The sequence below is a fragment of the Entelurus aequoreus genome, linkage group LG19 (assembly GCF_033978785.1).
Source record: "Entelurus aequoreus isolate RoL-2023_Sb linkage group LG19, RoL_Eaeq_v1.1, whole genome shotgun sequence".
In the NCBI taxonomy this organism is placed as follows: domain Eukaryota; kingdom Metazoa; phylum Chordata; class Actinopteri; order Syngnathiformes; family Syngnathidae; genus Entelurus; species Entelurus aequoreus.
In genome coordinates this window covers 44,578,244-44,601,973 of record NC_084749.1, presented here as the reverse complement: position 1 = coordinate 44,601,973, position 23,730 = coordinate 44,578,244, and the positions used below count along the sequence as shown (strand labels likewise).

The window sequence follows — 23,730 nt, the reverse complement described above, 5'->3', positions numbered from 1 at the left end:
TGGCAGCAGTTCATCCCTGTTAGTTTAGGACATAGTTTCTCTGTTGAAATAGTCCATGAAGGATTTGTCATGTGTGCAGTCAACTTCCTTGTTTGGACAGTCAGCGTGTTGCTGCTCTTTGCCCACGCCTGCTTTTCCCTCACTGTATATACTTTATATATATATATATATATATATACATTTAAATATACCATATATGGTATATATATATATATATATATATATATATATATATATATATATATATATACATTTAAATATACCAGATATGGTATATAAATATATACAGTATATAAGGTGTATACATATGGTATATGACCATATGTAAGCAAATATTAACATTGCAGTATGTATACTTTTGACCCAGCACATTTGCTCACATTTCCAGTATACATATATACACATACATACATACACATGTATAATGTATATACATAGATGCATGGTTTTCCCTCAACTATATACCATGTACGTATATATACACACACACATATATATATATATATATATATATATATATATATATATATATATATATATATATATATATATATATATATATATATATATATATATATATATATATATATATATATATATATATATGTGTGTGTGTGTGTATATATGTATATTTATATATATTTATACCATATGTATACACCATATATACTGTATATATTTATAAACATATATATATATATATATATACTACCGTTCAAAAGTTTGGGGTCACCCAAACAATTTTGTGGAATAGCCTTCTTTTCTAAGAACAAGAATAGACTGTCGAGTTTCAGATGAAAGTTCTCTTTTTCTGGCCATTTTGAGCGTTTAATTGACCCCACAAGTGTGATGCTCCAGAAACTCAATCTGCTCAAAGGAAGGTCCGTTTTGTAGCTTCTGTAACGAGCTAAAGTGTTTTCAGATGTGTGAACATGATTGCACAAGGGTTTTCTAATCATCAATTAGCCTTCGGAGCCAATGAGCAAACACATTGTACCATTAGAACACTGGAGTGATAGTTGCTGGAAATGGGCCTCTATACACCTATGTAGATATTGCACCAAAAAGCAGACATTTGCAGCTAGAATAGTCATTTACCACATTAGCAATGTATAGAGTATATTTCTTTCAAGTTAAGACTAGTTTAAAGTTACCTTCATTGAAAAGTACAGTGCTTTTCCTTCAAAAATAAGGACATTTACATGTGACCCCAAACTTTTGAACGGTAGTGTATGTATATATATATATATATATATATATATATATATATATATATATATATATATATATATATATATATATATATATATATATATATATATATATATATATATATTAGGGCTTGGAATCTTTGGGTGTCCCACGATTCGATTCAAAATCGATTTTTTTTTTCAATTGAAAACGATTCTCGATTCAAAAACAATTTTTTTTTTTTTTTTTTAAACAATACACAACAATACCATAATAATGCAATACAATTTAATTTTGGAGTTCTGAACTTGTAATTTCTTGCAGTGTTTATTAAGTGGTAATATGTCACATTTGTCCCAATGAACTTTATACCCTGATAAACAGCCATATTCAGTGATGACATCATTGATATAAAGAAGACAGGAGTTAACATGTGACAGGTAAAAAAATGATGTCGTCACAATACATCCATAGCTTGTTATACTGAGAGCCAATATTTATACCATGAATATTATTTTCACTTCTTATTTTTGCAGCTAAGGGTTCAATAACCAAATTAAATAATAATCCAGATGCAGGACATCCCTGTTTTACTCCTCTTTTTAACAAAAAAGGTTCTGAAATATGATTATTGGTTTTGACGGATGCCATGGGCCTTGTATAAAGCATCTTAAAGGCCTACTGAAAGCCACTACTAGCGACCACGCAGTCTGATAGTTTATATATCAATGATGAAATCTTAACATTGCAACACATGCCAATACGGCCGGGTTAACTTATAAAGTGACATTTTAAAATTCCCGCCACACTTCCGGTTGAAAAACTCCTTTGGATATGATTTATGCGCGTGACGTCACAAAAGCAACGGAAGTGGTTGGACCCCATCGGACCCGATAGAAAAGCCTCTTGTTTTCTTTGACAAAATTCCACAGTATTCTGAATCTTTTGCAATTTGTTTAATGAACAATGGAGACTGCAAAGAAGAAAGTTGTAGGTGGGATGGATCGGTGTCTTAGCGGCTAAGTACAATACTGTAATATCTGTGATATTTGCATTAGTGTACTGTGTCTTTAAGGGTTTGGGGAACGCGCATGCGCTGGCGGAGAACTTGAGTGTGTGTGAGCGTGACTTTTGGCTAACAGCAGCTCGTGTATGTGTGTGCGTTACTTTTTGAACTACAACCAGTTACCGCTTGTTAATAAAGCGATTGAGCAATTTGTTTAATGGACAATGGAGACTGCAAATAAGAAAGTTGGAGCCGGTGGAGCGGCGGACTACAGCAACACCAACACCAGGAGGTTGTGTTGTGTTTTGAGCAGGATAGCAGACGCACTACGGTGAGTACAGCTTTGGCTTCCAAACATTTGATCGATTGCCCGTACGTGCGTGTCGATATGTGCATGTGACGTACGTAACTTTGGGGAAATATATGTTTCTTGCCGACTCTGATGGCGGCCGGGGTGTCGTCAAAAGCGTATAACGCCCGCCGCCACATCTAAGTTAGCTACGCAGCTAGGTTAGCTTCTGTTTTTTTTAGCTTCGCCAAGCGGAATATTATTAACCGTGTATTTACATGTTCATGGTTTAATAGTATTATTGATCTTCTGTCTATCCATCCAGTCAGGGTTTTTTTAAATTTAGTTTCTATCTGCATTTGAGACTGGCGCTATCGCGTTAGCTACGCAGCTAGGTTAGCTTCTGTTTTTTTAGCTTCGCCAAGCTGAATATTATTAACCGTGTATTTACATGTTCATGGTTTAATAGTATTATTGATCTTCTGTCTATCCATCCAGTCAGGGTTTTTTTTAAATTTAGTTTCTATCTGCATTTGAGACTGCTGCTATCACGTTAGCTACGCAGCTAGGTTAGCTTCTATTTTTTTTAGCTTCGCAAAGCTGAATTATTAATCGTGTATTTACATGTTCAGTCACTGTGAATGTCCATTTCGCGTTCTCGACTCTCATTTTCAAGAGGATATAGTATCTGAGATGGTTTAAAATACAAATCTGTGATCCACAATAGAAAAAGGAGAGTGTGGAATCCAATGAGCCAGCTTGTACCTAAGTTACGGTCAGAGCGAAAAAAGATACGTCCATCACTGCCTCTCAAGTCCTTCACTGTAACGTTCCTCATCTACGAATCTTTCATCCTCGCTCAAATTAATGGGGTAATCGTCACTTTCTCGGTCCGAATCTCTCTCGCTCCATTGTAAACAACGGGGAATTGTGAGGAATACTAGCTCCTGTGACGTCACGCTACTTCCGCTACAGGCAAGGCTTTTTTTTTATCAGCGAGCAAAAGTTGCGAACTTTATCGTCGATTTTCTCTACTAAATCCTTTCAGCAAAAATATGGCAATATCGCGAAATGATCAAGTATGACACGGAATGGATCTGCTATTCCCGTTTAAATAAAAAAAATTCATTTCAGTAGGCCTTTAATCCATTGTATAAAATTATCTCCAAATCCAAATTTACGTAACGTGCAAAACATAAATGAGCAATTTATGCGGTGGAATGCCTTCCCCGCATCAACACTACATACTGCTGTGGGATAAGGGAGACTTCTAGCATAGTAAATAACATTCAACAATTTCCTTGTATTGTCTGAAGATTGTCGACCTTCCGTGAAGCCAGTTTGGTCAGTAGGAATTAATTTTCCTATTACATTTGATAATCGTGTGGCTAAGATTTTTGCCAAGATTGAAAAGGATTGTCTATTGATGGAATACATAGATGTGAGCAGGATCTACCCCAGTCTGCTGACATGCAAGCAGAGTAGTAAAGCTTTTATAATTGTAAAGGACAATGTTTTATCAACTGTTTGCAATGATGTACATTTGTTTTGACTATTAAATGAAGCAAAAATATGACTTATTTTATCTTTGTGAAAATATTGGACACAGTGTGTTGTCAAGCTTATGAGATGCGATGCAAGTGTAAGCCACTGTCACACTATTGTTCTTTTTTATTTTAATATCTAATGATAATGTCAATGAGGGATTGCATTGTTATGGTATTGCTGTGTATTGTTTTGTTGGATTGATTAATAAAAAATAAAATAAATAAATAAATACATTTAAAAATTAAAAAATTAATTTAAAAAAAAATAAATAGATTTTTTTTAAATGAGAATCGATTCTGAATCGCACAACGTCAGAATCGCGATTCGAATTCGAATCGATTTTTTCCCCCACCCCTAATATATATATGTATATATATATACACACCATATATATACAGTATATATATATATATATATATATATATATATATATATATATATATATATATATATATATATATATATATATATATATATATACTATATATATATATATATATATATATATATATGTATACACCATACATATGGTATAAATATATACCATATATGTAGCATATATATAATATATATATATATATATATATATATATATATATATATATATATATATACATACACACATACACATACATATATATATACACATACATATACACGTATATATACATATTTATATATATCCATATACATATATACATACATACATATATATACATATATACATATATATATATATATAATATATATAATTATATATATATATATATATATATATATATATATAAATGTGTATATATATAATATATATATATATATATACACACATACACATATACTCATATATACATACATATATACTCATATATGCATACATATATATTCATATATATATATATACACATACACATATATACTGTATATATATATATATACATATATACATATATATATATATATATATATATATATATATATATATATATATATATATATACACATACACATATATACTGTATATACATAGATGCATACACATACATGCATACATATATACATACATGTACACATATATACATGTAAATTTTCATATTTATATGTATATAGCTAGAAACGTGGTTCATAACCTTGTTGAAGGTACCGAACCCCACCAGTTTCATATGCGCATTCACCCAACCCTTCTTTAGTGAAAAATATATATATATATATATATTTTTTCCAAATTCAAGACAAAGTTATATGTTTTTTTTTTTACCGGTGCACAACATGAACCACGCATGAACATCACCTTGCTCAAAGAACAACACCAACACAGTGCATGAACTCACAACAAACTACACACCTGCAAATCAGTCTGACTTCTGCTGTTGCCGTATCCGTAATCATTTTATTTACACGATGAGTCGGGTGTGTCTCGACCTCCGCGGCGGAGGGTCCGCCAAACCCCTGGGGTTCGATCGAACCCAGGTCAAGAACCACTGGGCTAGAACAATACTTCTGTAAATAAAAAAGTAGTATTGTATGCAAACAATGAAGTCAAGTATGGAGGACTACAGTTGGATCTAAACAGGTTCTTTCACCACATCTTAGTTCTACTTCTTCTCTGCTTCTTCCTCATCAAACATGGCAGTGATGCTTTTTATCACGACAAGCACGCTGGCAGATATTTATGCCGCATCTTTGGAACTCGCGCGAGAGAAACACAACTTTAGTCTGATAAGTAACATGCACAAAAGAGCATGCATCTTAGGGTGACAAGTGTCTGTCCAGTCTGATAAGTAACATGCATAAAAGAGCATGCATCTTAGGGTGACAAGTGTCTGTCCAGTCTGATAAGTAACATGCACAAAAGAGCATGCATCTTAGGGTGACAAGTGTCTCTCCAGTCTGATAAGTAACATGCACAAAAGAGCATGCATCTTAGGGTGACAAGTGTCTCTCCAGTCTGATAAGTAACATGCACAAAAGAGCATGCATCTTAGGGTGACAAGTGTCTGTCCAGTCTGATAAGTAACGTGCACAAAAGAGCATGCATCTTAGGGTAACAAGTGTCTGTCCAGTCTGATAAGTAACATGCACAAAAGAGCATGCATCTTAGGGTGACAAGTGTCTGTCCAGTCTGATAAGTAACATGCACAAAAGAGCATGCATCTTAGGGTGACAAGTGTCTGTCCAGTCTGATAAGTAACATGCACAAAGAGCATGCATCTTAGGGTGACAAGTGTCTGTCCAGTCTGATAAGTAACATGCACAAAAAGAGCATGCATCTTAGGGTGACAAGTGTCTGTCCAGTCTGATAAGTAACATGCACAAAAGAGCATGCATCTTAGGGTGACAAGTGTCTGTCCAGTCTGATAAGTAACATGCACAAAAGAGCATGCATCTTAGGGTGACAAGTGTCTGTCCAGTCTGATAAGTAACATGCACAAAAGAGCATGCATCTTAGGGTGACAAGTGTCCTGTCCAGCCTGATAAGTAACATGCACAAAAGAGCATGCATCTTAGGGTGACAAGTGTCCTGTCCAGTCTGATAAGTAACATGCACAAAAGAGCATGCATCTTAGGGTGACAAGTGTCTGTCCAGTCTGATAAGTAACATGCACAAAAGAGCATGCATCTTAGTGGTGACAAGTGTCTGTCCAGTCTGATAAGTAACATGCACAAAAGAGCATGCATCTTAGGGTGACAAGTGTCTGTCCAGCCTGATAAGTAACATGCACAAAAGAGCATGCATCTTAGGGTGACAAGTGTCTGTCCAGTCTGATAAGTAACATGCACAAAAGAGCATGCATCTTAGGGTGACAAGTGTCTGTCCAGTCTGATAAGTAACATGCACAAAAGAGCATGCATCTTAGGGTGACAAGTGTCTGTCCAGTCTGATAAGTAACATGCACAAAAGAGCATGCATCTTAGGATGACAAGTGTCTCTCCAGTCTGATAAGTAACATGCACAAAAGAGCATGCATCTTAGGGTGACAAGTGTCTGTCCAGTCTGATAAGTAACATGCACAAAAGAGCATGCATCTTAGGGTGACAAGTGTCTGTCCAGTCTGATAAGTAACATGCACAAAAGAGCATGCATCTTAGGGTGACAAGTGTCTGTCCAGTCTGATAAGTAACATGCACAAAAGAGCATGCATCTTAGGGTGACAAGTGTCTGTCCAGTCTGATAAGTAACATGCACAAAAGAGCATGCATCTTAGGGTGACAAGTGTCTGTCCAGCCTGATAAGTAACATGCACAAAAGAGCATGCATCTTAGGGTGACAAGTGTCTGTCCAGTCTGATAAGTAACATGCACAAAAGAGCATGCATCTTAGGGTGACAAGTGTCTGTCCAGTCTGATAAGTAACATGCACAAAAGAGCATGCATCTTAGGGTGACAAGTGTCTGTCCAGTCTGATAAGTAACATGCACAAAAGAGCATGCATCTTAGGGTGACAAGTGTCTGTCCAGCCTGATAAGTAACATGCACAAAAGAGCATGCATCTTAGGGTGACAAGTGTCTGTCCAGTCTGATAAGTAACATGCACAAAAGAGCATGCATCTTAGGGTGACAAGTGTCTGTCCAGTCTGATAAGTAACATGCACAAAAGAGCATGCATCTTAGGGTGACAAGTGTCTGTCCAGTCTGATAAGTAACATGCACAAAAGAGCATGCATCTTAGGGTGACAAGTGTCTGTCCAGTCTGATAAGTAACATGCACAAAAGGCTGTGAAGACAAAAAGCTTCTGTCGCTCCCCTGGGGTCTCCCTGACCTTCTTGTCTGGCCAACCTTCAAATGGCCAGCAAGTACGTCATCAGGCTCAGAAAATGTCACATGGTGCTTCAACAACAACCTGGAAAACATGGCAGGCAAAGGGCCACTTTTCTCTGCGGACACGTTTGTTTCCATGATTCATAACCACATTGAAGGAAAGAGTTGTTCATAGTGTCGCCTCCTGAGGTGTCAACATGCTAGGACTTGTGCCAGCATCACTGCTTACTTTCCATTCTTCTGCCTTCATACACGCTTATGGGACAGCAATATGATAACTTCCTATTGCAATAATAACTTCTTATAACAATAATAACTTTTTTTTGCAATAATAACTTCTTATTGCAATCATAACTTCTTTATGGAATAATAACTTCTTATTACAATAATAACTTCTTATTGGAATAATAACTTCTAATGAACATCCTTGCATAAATATGACAAATAATAACTACTTATTGGAATAATAACTTCTAATGAACATCCTTGCATAAATATGACAAATAATAACTACTTATTGGAATAATAACTTCTAATGAACATCCTTGCATAAATATGACAAATAATAACTACTTATTGGAATAATAACTTCCAATGGACATCCTTCCATAAATATGACAAATAACAACTTCTTATTGGAATAACAACTTCTAATGAACATCCTTCCATAAATATGACAAATAATAACTTCTTATTGGAATAACAACTTCTAATGAACATCCTTCCATAAATATGACAAATAATAACTTCTTATTGGAATAACAACTTCTAATGAACATCCTTCCATAAATATGACAAATAATAACTTCTTATTGGAATAATAACTTCCAATGGACATCCTTCCATAAATATGACAAATAATAACTTCTTATTGGAATAACAACTTCTAATGAACATCCTTCCATAAATATGACAAATAATAACTTCTTATTGGAATAACAACTTCCAATGGACATCCTTCCATAAATATGACAAATAATAACTACTTATTGGAATAATAACTTCCAATGGACATCCTTCCATAAATATGACAAATAATAACTTCTTATTGGAATAACAACTTCTAATGAACATCCTTCCATAAATATGACAAATAATAACTTCTTATTGGAATAACAACTTCTAATGAACATCCTTCTATAAATATGACAAATAATAACTACTTATTGGAATAATAACTTCTAATGAACATCCTTCCATAAATATGACAAATAATAACTTCTTATTGGAATAACAACTTCTAATTAACATCCTTCTATAAATATGACAAATAATAACTACTTATTGGAATAATAACTTCTAATGAACATCCTTCCATAAATATGACAAATAATAACTTCTTATTGGAATAACAACTTCTAATGAACATCCTTCCATAAATATGACAAATAATAACTTCTTATTGGAATAACAACTTCTAATGAACATCCTTCCATAAATATGACAAATAATAACTTCTTATTGGAATAACAACTTCTAATGAACATCCTTCCATAAATATGACAAATAATAACTTATTATTGCAATAATAACTTCTTATTACAATAATAACTTTTTTTGCAATAATAACTTCTTATTGCAATCATAACTTCTTTATGGAATAATAACTTCTTAATACAATAATAACTTCTTATTGGAATAATAACTTCTAATGAACATCCTTGCATAAATATGACAAATAATAACTTCTTATTGGAATAACAACTTCTAATGAACATCCTTCCATAAATATGACAAATAATAACTTCTTGTTGGAATAACAACTTCTAATGAACATCCTTCCATAAATATGACAAATAATAACTACTTATTGGAATAATAACTTCCAATGGACATCCTTCCATAAATATGACAAATAATAACTTCTTATTGGAATAACAACTTCTAATGAACATCCTTCCATAAATATGACAAATAATAACTTATTATTGCAATAATAACTACTTATGAACATACATCCATAAATATGACAAATAATAACTACTTTATGGAATAATAACTTCTTATGGGACATCTTTACATAAATATGACAAATAATAACTACTTATTGGAATAATAACTTCTTATGAACATTCTTTTATAAATCTGACAAATAACTTAGACTAGACTTAGACTTCCTTTTTATTGTCATTCAAATTTGAACTTTACAGCACAGATAAGAACGAAATTTCATGCACAATAAGGTGCATAAATAAATAAATAAATATATATAAATAATATATATATAATATATATATAAAATAAATAAATATATATATAAATATATATAAATAAATAAATAAATAGATTACTTAGATGACTTCTTATGGGAATAATAACTTCTAATGAACATCCTTCCATAAATATGACAAATAATAACTTATTATTGGAATAATAACTTATTATGAACATACATCCAAATATATGACAAATAATAACTTTTTATTGGAATAATAACTTCTTATGGGACATCCTTCCATAAATATGACAAATAACGTATTATTGGAATAATAACTTCTTATGAAACATCCTTCCATAAATATGACAAATAGCTTCTTATTGGAATAATAACGTTTTATGAACATACATCCATAAATATGACAAATAACTTATTATTGGAATAATAACTTCTTATGAACATGCAGTACATCCATAAATATGACAAATAATAACTTCTCATTGGAATAATAACTTCTTATGGGACATCCTTCCATAAATATGACAAATAACTTATTATTGGAATAATAACTTCTTATGAACACACATCCATAAATATGACAAATAATAACTTATTATTGGAATAATAACCTCTTATGAACATACATCCATAAAAATGACAAATAATAACTTCTTATTGGAATAATAACTTCTTATGAACATCCTTCCATAAATATGACAAATAATTTCTTATTGGAATAATAACTTCTTATGAACATACATTCATAAATATGACAAATAATAACTTCTTATTGGAATAATAACTTATAATGAACATACATCCATAAATATGACAAATAACTTCTTATTGGAATAATAACTTCTTATGAACATACTTCCATAAATATGACAAATAATAACTTCTTATTGGAATAATAACTTCTTATGAACATACTTCCATAAATATGACAAATAATAACTTCTTATTGGAATAATAACTTCTTATGAACATACATCCATAAATATGACAAATAACTACCTATTGGAATTATAACTTCTTATGGACATCCTTCCTTAAATATGACAAATAACTTCTTATTGGAAGAATAACTTCTTATTGGAATAATAACTTCTTATGGGACATCCTTCCATAAATATGACAAATAACTTATTATTGGAATAATAACTTTTAATGAACATACTTCCATAAATATGACGAATAATAACTTATTATCGGAATAATAACTTAATGGACATTTTTACATAAATATGACAAATAACTTCTTATTGGAATAATAACTTCTTATGAACATCCTTCCATGCATGGTAGATTACAATCATCATAAATCCCCTCTCAATAATAAAACTAAACAGCATGACTTGTAATTTCCTGTTTTTGTCTGTGTGCTCTTCCTTAAACGTGGCATTACACACACTAATCTAATCTAATCTAATCTAATCTAGTTTTAGCTTTGGTGTTGTTATTTTGACGCTGCAATGTTTTCATGCTCGGTGATTACGTGGATGTCCTGTGGTCTCTATGCCACGATGCACTGACATGGAAGTACTAGCATCACAGGGTACAATAACACCACACAAGAAATACTAGCATCACAGGGTAGAATAACACCACACAGGAAGTACTAGCATCACAGGGTACAATAACACCACACAAGAAATACTAGCATCACAGGGTAGAATAACACCACACAGGAAGTACTAGTATCACAGGGTACAATAACACAGCACAGGAAGTGCTAGCATCACAGGGTAGAATAACACCACACAGGAAGTACTAGCATCACAGGGTACAATAACACCGCACAGGAAGTACTAGCATCACAGGGTACAATAACACCGCACAAGAAGTACAAGCATCACAGGGTACAATAACACCGCACAGGAAGTACAAGCATCGCCGGGTACAATAACACCGCACAGGAAGTACTAGCATCACAGGGTACAATAACACAGCACAGGAAGTACTAGCATCACAGGGTACAATAACACCACACAAGAAATACTACCATCACAGGGTAGAATAACACCACACAGGAAGTACTAGCATCACAGGGTAACAATAACACCGCACAGGAAGTACTAGCATCACAGGGTACAATAACACCGCACAGGAAGTACTAGCATCACAGGGTACAATAACACCGCACAGGAAGTACTAGCATCACAGGGTACAATAACACCGCACAGGAAGTACTAGCATCACAGGGTACAATAACACTGCACAGGAAGTACTAGCATCACAGAGTACAATAATCGGTACCAGTATCGGCGCGGAACAAAAAGTAAGCGTGGATCTCTACATTTAAGCATGCAAAGTAGTGTCAATAAGCAACATTTCACATATCATTATTATTAATATTATAATCAACACTTCACATATTATTATTAATATGAATATTATAAGTAACACTTCACTCTATATTATTATTATTAATGTTATAATCAACACTTCACATTATATTATTATTATTATGAATATTATAAGCAACACTTCACATGATATTATTATTAATATTATAAACAAACACTTCACATATTATTATTAATACGAATATTATAAGCAACACTTCACATTATATTATTATCAATTTTATAATCAACACTTCACATTATATTATTATTATTAATATTATAATCAACACTTCACATTATATTATTATTATTAATATTATAAGCAACACTTCAAATTATATTATTATTAATGAATATTATAAGCAACACTTCACATGATACTATTATTATTATTAATGTGAACATTATAATCAACACTTCACATGATATTATTATTATTATTATTATGAATATTACATGGTATTATTATGAATAGTGCAAGATGGCGGTCCTACCTTCAGGCATGATGCGGTGCATGGCGACAGACAGGAAGAAGATGGCGTCGCTGTAGTAAGCTCCAGAGCCGGCACTGAAGTGTTTCTGCATGGCTTCCACGATGGGGGCCAGGCTGCGGGTGAGGGCCCCCACATCGTGGAACACAACCTGGGCGGTAGGCAAGCAACAATTAGTCCACATTGTTGACAAACACGTTGCTTTTACGGCCATAAAGCAAGTTGGAAGAGCAACAGGAAGAGGAAAATTAATACACCTCAGTATGCTTAAAATGATGCAAATATGACATGTTATTATGAATGTTACTAGATACTACATATATACTTACATCATGTATATATTACATGTTATTATGAATGTTACTACATGACATATATACTTACATCATGTATATATTACATGTTATTATGAATGTTACTACATGACATATATACTTACATCATGTAAATATGAGATGTTATTATGAATGTTACTAGATACTACATATATACTTACATCATGTAAATATGAGATGTTATTATGAATGTTACTAGATACTACATATATACTTACATCATGTATATATTACATGTTATTATGAATGTTACTACATGACATATATACTTACATCATGTATATATTACATGTTATTATGAATGTTACTACATGACATATATACTTACATCATGTATATATTACATGTTATTATGAATGTTACTACATGACATATATACTTACATCATGTATATATTACATGTTATTATGAATGTTACTACATGACATATATACTTACATCATGTATATATTACATATTATTATGAATGTTACTACATTACATATATACTTACTTCATGTATATATTACATGTTATTATGAATGTTACTACATGACATATATACTTACATCATGTATATATTACATGTTATTATGAATGTTACTACATGATATATATACTTACATCATGTATATATTACATGTTATTATGAATGTTACTACATGACATATATACTTACATCATGTATATATTGCATGTTATTATGAATGTTACTACAACACATATATACTTACATCATGTATATATTGCATGTATTATGAATGTTACTTCATTACATATATATTTACATCATGTATATAATACATGTTATTATGAATGCTACTTCATTACATATATATTTACATCATGTATATAATACATGTTATTATGAATGCTACTTCATTACATATATATAATACATGTTATTATGAATGTTACTAGCGAAGCGTTTCTGGGTGTTGTTGATAAATGGCTTTGGCTTTGCATAATAGAGTTTTAACTCGCACTTAAAGATGTAGCGACCAACTTTAGTTACTGACAGTGGTTTTCTGAAGTGTTCCTGAGCCCATGTGGTGATATCCTTTACGCACTGATGTCGCTTTTTGATGCAGTACCGCCTGAGGGATCCAAGGTGTGTAATATCATGGCTTACGTGCAGTGATTTCTCCAGATTCTCTGAACCTTTTGATAATATTACGGAGCGTAGATGGTGAAATCCCTAAATTCCTTGCAATAGCTGCTTGAGAAATGTTGTTCTTAAACAATTTGCTCAGGCATTTGTTGACAAAGTGGTGACCCTCGCCCCGTCCTTGTTTGTGAACGACTGAGCATTTCATGGAAGCTGCTTTTATACCCAATCATGGCACCCACCTGTTCCCAATTAGCCTGTTCACCTGTGGGATGTTCCAAATAAGTCTTTGATGAGCATTCCTCAACTTTATCAGTCTTTTTTGCCACTTGTGCCAGCTTTTTTGAAACATGTTGCAGGAATCAAAATCCAAATGAGCTAACAAAAATAACAAAAGTTTACCAGTTCAAACATGAAATATCTTGTCTTTGCAGTCTATTCAATTGAATATAAGTTGAAAAGGATTTGTTGTGTTCTCTTTTTATTTACCGTTTACACAACGTGACAACTTCACTGCTTTTGGGGTTTGTATTTACGAGTTAGAATTTATTTGAAAAAAAACAACAACAAAAAAAAGTTCTGGCCTTACATAAGAATTGTGAATGAGAGACAACATTCCAAAAAAAAGTGCAGTTCCCCTTTAAATTGCTTTGTCACTTTTTTCTTGTTATGGGTCTGATTATTTGTTGAATATAGCAACAAAGTGGCTAAGTTTGCAACTCTGATCCCTCCTGCTGCATCTTATTCTCTGGCGGACCAGCAGGCAGCACTGCATGTATTTGTGGCAGGCCGGCACACATGTGACGCGCATGAAAAAGTGGGTTTGTGGGGCAGCACACACACACACACACACACACACACACACACACACACACACACACACACACACACACACACACACACACACACACACACACACACACAAAGATGGTGATCTGGATTAATACTCACATTTATTATCACCATTTGTAAATTAATGTATTTTTTCCAACGCTGAGCAGCGTGACGAACACACCCTGTCGTTACCATGACGCCTGACACTTCCTCCCGTGCCCCGGCAGACCAGACCGGACCGCACCAGAAGCACTTAGTTCCGCTGCCCTGATTTCACCCGCCGACTATCATCCATAACGTCGGCATCAATGGAAGCGCTTTTCTTCCTACTTGCTGTTGCCGGGGAAACACTTTTCTATGAACAAAGTAGTCAAATGACTTGAAAAGTGTTTGAAGATTGTAAACGTTGCTGAGAGACAAATATGGAAACATAAATGAGGCAGGGAGAGGCGACAATGGCTTGAAAGATGCTCTCCTAGCAACCACGACATGCAACAGGGAGTGAGTGCCCCCTGGTGCTGGATACATGGAACTGCGGCAGGAACATGTTTTATTAAAGGCCTACTGAAATGAAATTGTTTTATTTAAACGGGGATAGCAGATCTATTCTATGTGTCATACTTGATCATTTCGCGATATTGCCATATTTTTGCTGAAAGGATTTAGTAGAGAACATCGACGATAAAGTTGCAACTTTTGCTCGCTGATAAAAAAAGCCTTGCCTGTACCGGAAGTAGCGTGACGTCACCGGAGGAAGGGCTCCTCACAAGTCCCCATTGTTTACAATGCAGCAAGAGCGATTCAGACCGAGGAAGCGACGATTACCCCATTAATTTGAGCCAGGATGAAAGATTCGTGGATGAGGAATGTTAGAGTGAAGGACTAGAGTGCAGTGCAGGACGTATCTTTTTTCGCTCTGACCGTAACTTAGGTACAAGCTGGTTCATTGGATTCCACACTTTCTCCTTTTTCTATTGTGGATCACGGATTTGTATTTTAAACCACCTGGGATACTATATCCTCTTGAAAATGAGAGTCGAGAACGCGAAATGGACATTCATAGTGACTTTTATCTCCACGACAATACATCGGCCAAGCACTTTAGCTCCGAAGCTAAAGTGCTTCACCGATGTATTGTCGTGGAGATAAAAGTCACTGTGAATGTCCATTGCGTTAGAAAAAATATTTTTGGTGGAAGATTTTGCAACTTTGGTAAATAAATAACCCCAAAATTTATATTTTGTTGTTTTCTTACTGTACCGAAAATGAACCGAACCGTGACTTTTAAACCAGTGGTTCTTAACCTGGGTATGATGGAACCCTAGGGGTTCGGTGAGTCGGGCTCAGGGGTTCGGCGGAGGTCAAGACACACCCGACTCATCGTGTAAATACAAACTTCTCCCTATCGGCGTATTACGGATACGGCAACAGCTGACTGATTTGCAGGTGTGTAATTTGTTGTGATTTATGCACTGTGTTGGTTTTGTTCTTTGAACAAGGTGATGTTCATGCACGCTTCATTTTATGCACCAGTACAAAAAACATGGTAACACTTTAGTATGGGGAACATATTCACCATTAATTAGTTGCTTATTAACATGCAAATTAGTAACATATTGGCTCTTAACTAGTCATTATTAAGTACTTATAAATGCCTTATTCGGCATGGCCTTATTATAACCCTAACCCTCTAACCCTTGCCCTAACCCAAACCAAATAACTCTAAATTAAGTCTTTGTTACTTAGAATATGTTCCCCATACTAAGGTGTTACCAAAAACATATAAATTTGTCTTGAATTTGAAAAAAAAAACATTTCATTTTTCACTAAAAAAGGGTTCGGTGAATGCGCATATGAAACTGGTGGGGTTTGGTACCTCCAACAAGGTTAAGAACCACTGCTCTAAACCGAGGTACGTACCGAACCGACATTTTTGTGTACCGTTACACCCCTAATAACTACACAATACAAAACCAAACAAAAATCATCAACAAGCAAATTCATTTACAGACTCAGACCAAATATTACTTTCCTTTTAAAAACCTGTTTACTTTCAATGCCGGTGAGAATTCGAGGCAGGTTATTCCAGAGCGATACGGATCTATAAATAAAAGATTTCCGTTCAGTTTTAGTTTCGTCATCCTTAATGCTAGGTTCACACCAACGGCGCTTTGAAGCGGCATGCAAAGCGGCGTTAAAGCGTAACAAAGCCTGATTGAAGCGTGAGGGTCCTAATGGATCGTGGGAAAGTTCGCCAAAATTTTTTAAACGGTTTAAAAAAATTCTGCGCTCTGTCAAGAATGGAATAAAGCGCCGAGAGCGTATGAAAGCGTGAAAAAGCGTGACAAAGCTCAGCAAAACTTGACTAAAAGCGTAGGAAAGCTTAACAGATCTTGGTTCAAAGCGCGGACCCCTACAAATAGGAAGTCAGAATAGTTTTATTGCCATTGTTTGAGAACGGGTTCACAAACTAGGAATTTTTCTTGGTGCAAACGTGCGACATAAAACACATATAACACATATTTGGTATAAAAAGTGACTGTGATATTGACTAGTGACATTGAAACCTTTATGTAAAACCAACACAGGATTACAAATCCATTCTCTTTTGCATCATTGCCTTTTTTATACGATGATCATTGTTTCTGTACTTCTGCTGTTTGATGTTGCACTTTGACATTACTGTCTATCATTTTTCTGTATGAAAATGTTAATAATAAAGAGAATATGTTACGTTTTATAAAAGAAATGCCTTTTATTATTTTCAACTAGCATAAGAAATGAAAGATAGATATTTATTAAGATGACAAAAATAAAAGAAATAAAGATATAAAACATAATATAACGGGAAAAAAAAAGAGAAATTGAAAAAATAAATGAATATAAAAAATGTGTGGATAATTGCCTTTTATTATTTTCAACTAGCATAAGAAATGAAAGATAGATATTTATTAAGATGACAAAAATAAAAGAAATGAAGATATAAAACATAATATAACGAAAAAAAAGAGAAATTGAAAAAATAAATGAATATAAAAAATGTGTGGATAATTGCCTTTTATTATTTTCAACTAGCATAAGAAATGAAAGATAGATATTTATTAAGATTACAAAAATAAAAGAAATGAAGATATAAAACATAATATAACGGAAAAAAAAGAGAAATTGAAAAAATAAATGAATATAAAAAATGTGTGGAAAACAGTATACTGAGTTTTTCACATTTTTTTCTTATTTTTGTTGTAACAATGCACAACAGAGCTTGATAATCGTGTCAGAGCCTGATTTAAAGCGTCAGGATCGCATCAAAGCGTAATAAAGTTCAATAAAGCGTAATAAAACGTATCAAAGCGTGATTTAAAGCGTATCAAAGCGGGATCAAAGCGTGAGGAACGGTAACAAAGCGGCAACTAATTTGTATCAGAGCGTATCAAAGCATAACATTACTTCAGAGATCGGGATATTCGTGGAAAAATGGACAAAAATGACGGCGCTAATTCAAGCATTAGATACGACGTCTACAAAGCAATTAGCTAGCTGCTGCCACCTACTGATATGGAAGAGTATTACACGGTTAGTCTGCCTCCCTCTAGACAGCACCGACATTCAACAACAACACATCATTTGCAGACTATAATTACTGCTTTGCATCAAATATTTGCAACCCAAATAGGTGAAAGTACATAATCTCCCACGGCACACCAGACAGCGGTTGGCCTACCTCATACTTGAACGTGGCATCTGTGAGGAACTCCTGGAGCATCCTCTCCGCCAGCTCTCGACTGGCCTGGTCGCTGACAAAATGAAGCAGCAGCTTCTCTCCTTCCAAGAAGCGCGCGTGCTTCACCATGGACAACATGGCCACCCTGAACTTGTCCTGCAGGCTGCGGCTCTTGTCCACTTTGGTGAACATCATAAGGAGGTGGTAGTGCCTTTCCTCGGCGCCCACCTCGTTGCTCTCCTCCCCGGGCCGAGAGAAGTCCGCCGTCAGGTCCGCGTCGTTCCTGTTGGAGTTGTGGCTGGCCCGCGTCTGCTTGATCCTCTTGGTGGTGCTGGAGAAGTTGTGCTTCTCGGAGCCGAAGTAGTAAAAGGCCACCACGGCCATGGAGCCGGCCAGGAGCAGCACAAACTGGTAGGACCTGCCCGTACTGACCCTGGCCACCACTCTGCACGCTCGTCTGAGGGCGCTCATGTCACCAAGCTGCAGGGAAAACTGCTCACTCCTCTTCTCCGCCTTTTCTACCGTCCTGAAAGACAAAAAGGACTCGCTTGTACAAACCCCGTTTCCATATGAGTTGGGAAATGGTGTTAGATGTAAATATAAACAGAATACAATGATTTGCAAATCCTTTTCAAGCCATATTCAGTTGAATATGCTACAAAGACAACATATTTGATGTTCAAACTGATAAACATTTGTTTTTTTGCCAATAATCATTAACTTTAGAATTTGATGGCAGCAACACGTGACAAAGAAGTTGGGAAAGGTGGCAATAAATACTGATAAAGTTGAGGAATGCTCATCAAACACTTATTTGGAACATCCCACAGGTGAACAGGCTAATTGGGAACAGGTGGGTGCCATGATTGGCTATAAAAGTAGATTCCATGAAATGCTCAGTCATTCACAAACAAGGATGGGGCGAGGGTCACCACTTTGTCAACAAATGCCTGAGCAAATTGTTGAACAGTTTAAGAACAACCTTTCTCAAGCAGCTATTGCAAGGAATTTAGGGATTTCACCATCTACGCTCCGTAATATCATCAAAGGGTTCAGAGAATGTGGAGAAATCACTGCACGTAAGCAGCTAAGCCCGTGACCTTCCATCCCTCAGGCGGTACTGCATCAAAAAAGCGACATCAGTGTGTAAAGGATATCACCACATGGGCTCAGGAACACTTCAGAAAACCACTGTCAGTAACTACAGTTGGTCGCTACATCTGTAAGTGCAAGTTAAAACTCTACTATGCAAAGCCAAAACCATTTATCAACAACACCCAGAAACGCTTCGCTGGTCCCGAGTTCATCTAAGATAGACTGATGCAAAGTGGAAAAGTGTTCTGTGGTCTGACGAGTCCACATTTCAAATTGTTTTTGGAAACTGTGGACGTCGTGAGGAAAAGAACCATCCGGATTGTTATAGGCGCAAAGTGTAAAAGGCAGCATGTGTGATGGTATGGGGGTGTAGAGGGGGGGGGGGTTACCCACATATGCGGTCTTCTCCAAGGTTTCTCATAGTCATTCACATTGACGTCCCACTGGGGTGAGTTTTCCTTGCCCGTATGTGGGCTCTGTACCGAGGATGTCGTTGTGGCTTGTACAGCCCTTTGAGACACTTGTGATTTAGGGCTATATAAATAAAAGTTGATTGATTGATTGATTGATTGATATTAGTGCCCAAGACATGGGTAACTTACACATCTGTGAAGGCACCATTAATGCTGAAAGGTACATACAGCTTTTGGAGCAACATATGTTGCCATCCAAGCAACGTTACCATGGACGCCCCTGCTTATTTCAGCAAGACGATGCCAAGCCACATGTTACAACAGCGTGGCTTCACAGTAAAATAGTGCGGGTACTACACTGGCCTGCCTGTAGTCCAGACCTGTCTCCCATTGAAAATGTGTGGTGCATTATGAAGCCTAAAATATGAGGAGGGAGACTGTTGAACAACTTAAGCTGTACATCAAGCAAGAATGGGAAATAATTCCACTTCAAAAATGTGTCTCCTCAGTTCCCAAACCTTTACTGAGTATAGTTAAAAGGAAAGGCCATGTAACACAGTGGTAAACATGCCCCTCTGACAACTTTTTTGCAATGTGTTGTTGCCATTCAATTCCAAGTTCATGATTATTTGCAAAACAGAACCTTGGAAAGTGATGAATATTACATATTTTAATTTCACTTACATGTTGGCCTCTCTGCCACTGCATTTTTTCAAAGATTCTTGAGTCTTAATGTTATGATTTTGCACCTAGAAAAAAGACAAAGAGACGATGTTAAACATATTGTGGTGTCCAAAAGCACTTGTGCCATGAAAAAGAAGCATGCAAACGTAAATCCATCTCTAAATAAACCACATTTCCCAACTTCTAAGGGACTTAAAGTATTACTTGCAGACATAATAGAGCAACTGCACCACGAAGAAGCACGCAAACATAAATATAACATCAAACAAATGACATTTGCATTTGCAAAGTTACAAAATAATTACAATTTGTAGTTTTTGCAGACATAATAAAGCAAAAGTAGAAGCATTTAAGTCTCATCTTAAAACTCATTTGTATACACAAGCCTTTAAATAGACTCCCCCTTTTAGACCAGTTGATCTGCCGTCTCTTTTCTGCTCTGCCCATGTGACCACAGAGGACGCGCTAGCTGTTCAAAGTCGGGACTCTGGGTGGACCACTCATCTGTGCATCAGTTGATGACGTCTCTGTGCTGTTGACCTGTCTCCACTCAAGATGATCTTCTGCTGCATGGACTGGACTCTCACTATTATGTTAGATCCACTATGGACTGGACTCTCTCACTATTATGTTAGATCCACTATGGAGTGGACTCTCACTATTATGTTAGATCCACTATGGACTGGACTCTCTCACTATTATGTTAGATCCACTATGGACTGGACTCTCACTATTATGTTAGATCCACTATGGACTGGACTCTCACACTATTATGTTAGATCCACTATGGACTGGACTCTCACTATTATGTTAGATCCACTATGGACTGGACTCTCACACTATTATGTTAGATCCACTATGGACTGGACTCTCACTATTATGTTAGATCCACTATGGACTGGACTCTCACTATTATGTTAGATCCACTATGGACTGGACTCTCACTATTATGTTAGATCCACTATGGACTGGACTCTCACTATTATGTTAGATCCACTATGGACTGGACTCTCACTATTATGTTAGATCCACTATGGACTGGACTCTATTATGTTAGATCCACTATGGACTGGACTCTCTCACTATTATGTTAGATCCACTATGGACTGGACTCTCACTATTATGTTAGATCCACTATGGACTGGACTCTCACACTATTATGTTAGATCCACTATGGACTGGACTCTCACTATTATGTTAGATCCACTATGGACTGGACTCTCACACTATCATGTTAGATCCACTATGGACTGGACTCTCTCACTATTATGTTAGATCCACTATGGACTGGACTCTCACTATTATGTTAGATCCACTATGGACTGGACTCTCACACTATTATGTTAGATCCACTATGGACTGGACTCTCACTATTATGTTAGATCCACTATGGACTGGACTCTCACACTATCATGTTAGATCCACTATGGACTGGACTCTCTCACTATTATGTTAGATCCACTATGGACTGGACTCTCACACTATCATGTTAGATCCACTATGGACTGGACTCTCTCACTATTATGTTAGATCCACTATGGACTGGACTCTCACACTATTATGTTAGATCCACTATGGACTGGATTCTCTCACTATTATGTTAGATCCACTATGGACTGGACTCTCACAGTATTATGTTAGATCCACTATGGACTGGACTCTCACTATTATGTTAGATCCACTATGGACTGGACTCTCACTATTATGTTAGATCTACTATGGACTGGACTCTCACTATTATGTTAGATCCACTATGGACTGGACTCTCACTATTATGTTAGATCCACTATGGACTGGACTCTCACACTATCATGTTAGATCCACTATGGACTGGACTCTCTCACTATTATGTTAGATCCACTATGGACTGGACTCTCACACTATTATGTTAGATCCACTATGGACTGGATTATCTCACTATTATGTTAGATCCACTATGGACTGGACTCTCGCAGTATTATGTTAGATCCACTATGGACTGGACTCTCACTATTATGTTAGATCCACTATGGACTGGACTCTCACTATTATGTTAGATCCACTATGGACTGGACTCTCACTATTATGTTAGATCCACTATGGACTGGACTCTCACTATTATGTTAGATCCACTATGGACTGGACTCTCACTATTATGTTACATCCACTATGGACTGGACTCTCACACTATTATGTTAGATCCACTATGGACTGGACTCTCACTCTTATGTTAGATCCACTATGGACTGGACTCTCACACTATTATGTTAGATCCACTATGGACTGGACTCTCACACTATTATGTTAGATCCACTATGGACTGGACTCTCACACTATTAACTAGATCCCCTCCACGTCCATTGGGGTCCCCACATCTATGGCCCCCTCCAAGGTTTCTCATTCCATTGGGTTGAGTTTTTCCTTGCCCTGATGTGGGATCTGAGCCCAGGATGTCGTTGTGGCTTGTGCAGCCCTTTGAGACACTCGTGATTTAGGGCTTAATAAGTCAACTTTGATTGATTGATTGAGCCATGAAAAAGAAGCATGCAGACATGAATATACCACCATCTCTACATACAGGATATTTGCAAAGTTGCAAAATAAATACAATTAGTATTATTTGCAGACACGATAGAGCAATTGTGCTATGAAAAAGGAGCATGCAAACTGAATATAGCACATCTACATTGCCAACCTGCCTCTAATGACTGCCAGCTAAAAAAGCTAGCAAGCTAAGTCAGGTTGCGAAATTCCCCAGTCAACTATGTGCAACTTTTGAGCACGGCCAGGT

The 23,730-nt window shown here is 35.6% G+C and overlaps 1 protein-coding gene across 2 annotated transcripts in view; it reads right to left on the bottom strand.

Annotated features, from left to right (window-relative positions):
• Positions 1 to 23,730, bottom strand: part of xxylt1 (xyloside xylosyltransferase 1) — a 50,137-nt gene that overhangs the window by 26,270 nt on the left and 137 nt on the right. Inside the window, exons 2-4 of one of the 2 annotated variants that reach the window (XM_062028541.1) lie at positions 20,961 to 21,025; positions 18,769 to 19,294; positions 12,795 to 12,942 (exon numbers count right to left, since the gene is read on the bottom strand). In XM_062028541.1, the coding sequence (XP_061884525.1) occupies positions 12,795 to 12,942; positions 18,769 to 19,294; positions 20,961 to 20,962 (676 nt within the window). In that variant the 5' untranslated portion in view covers positions 20,963 to 21,025. Of the gene's footprint in view, positions 1 to 12,794; positions 12,943 to 15,164; positions 15,299 to 18,768; positions 19,295 to 20,960; positions 21,026 to 23,730 lie in introns of those variants that run through there. The other variant, XM_062028543.1, reaches the window with a different exon arrangement.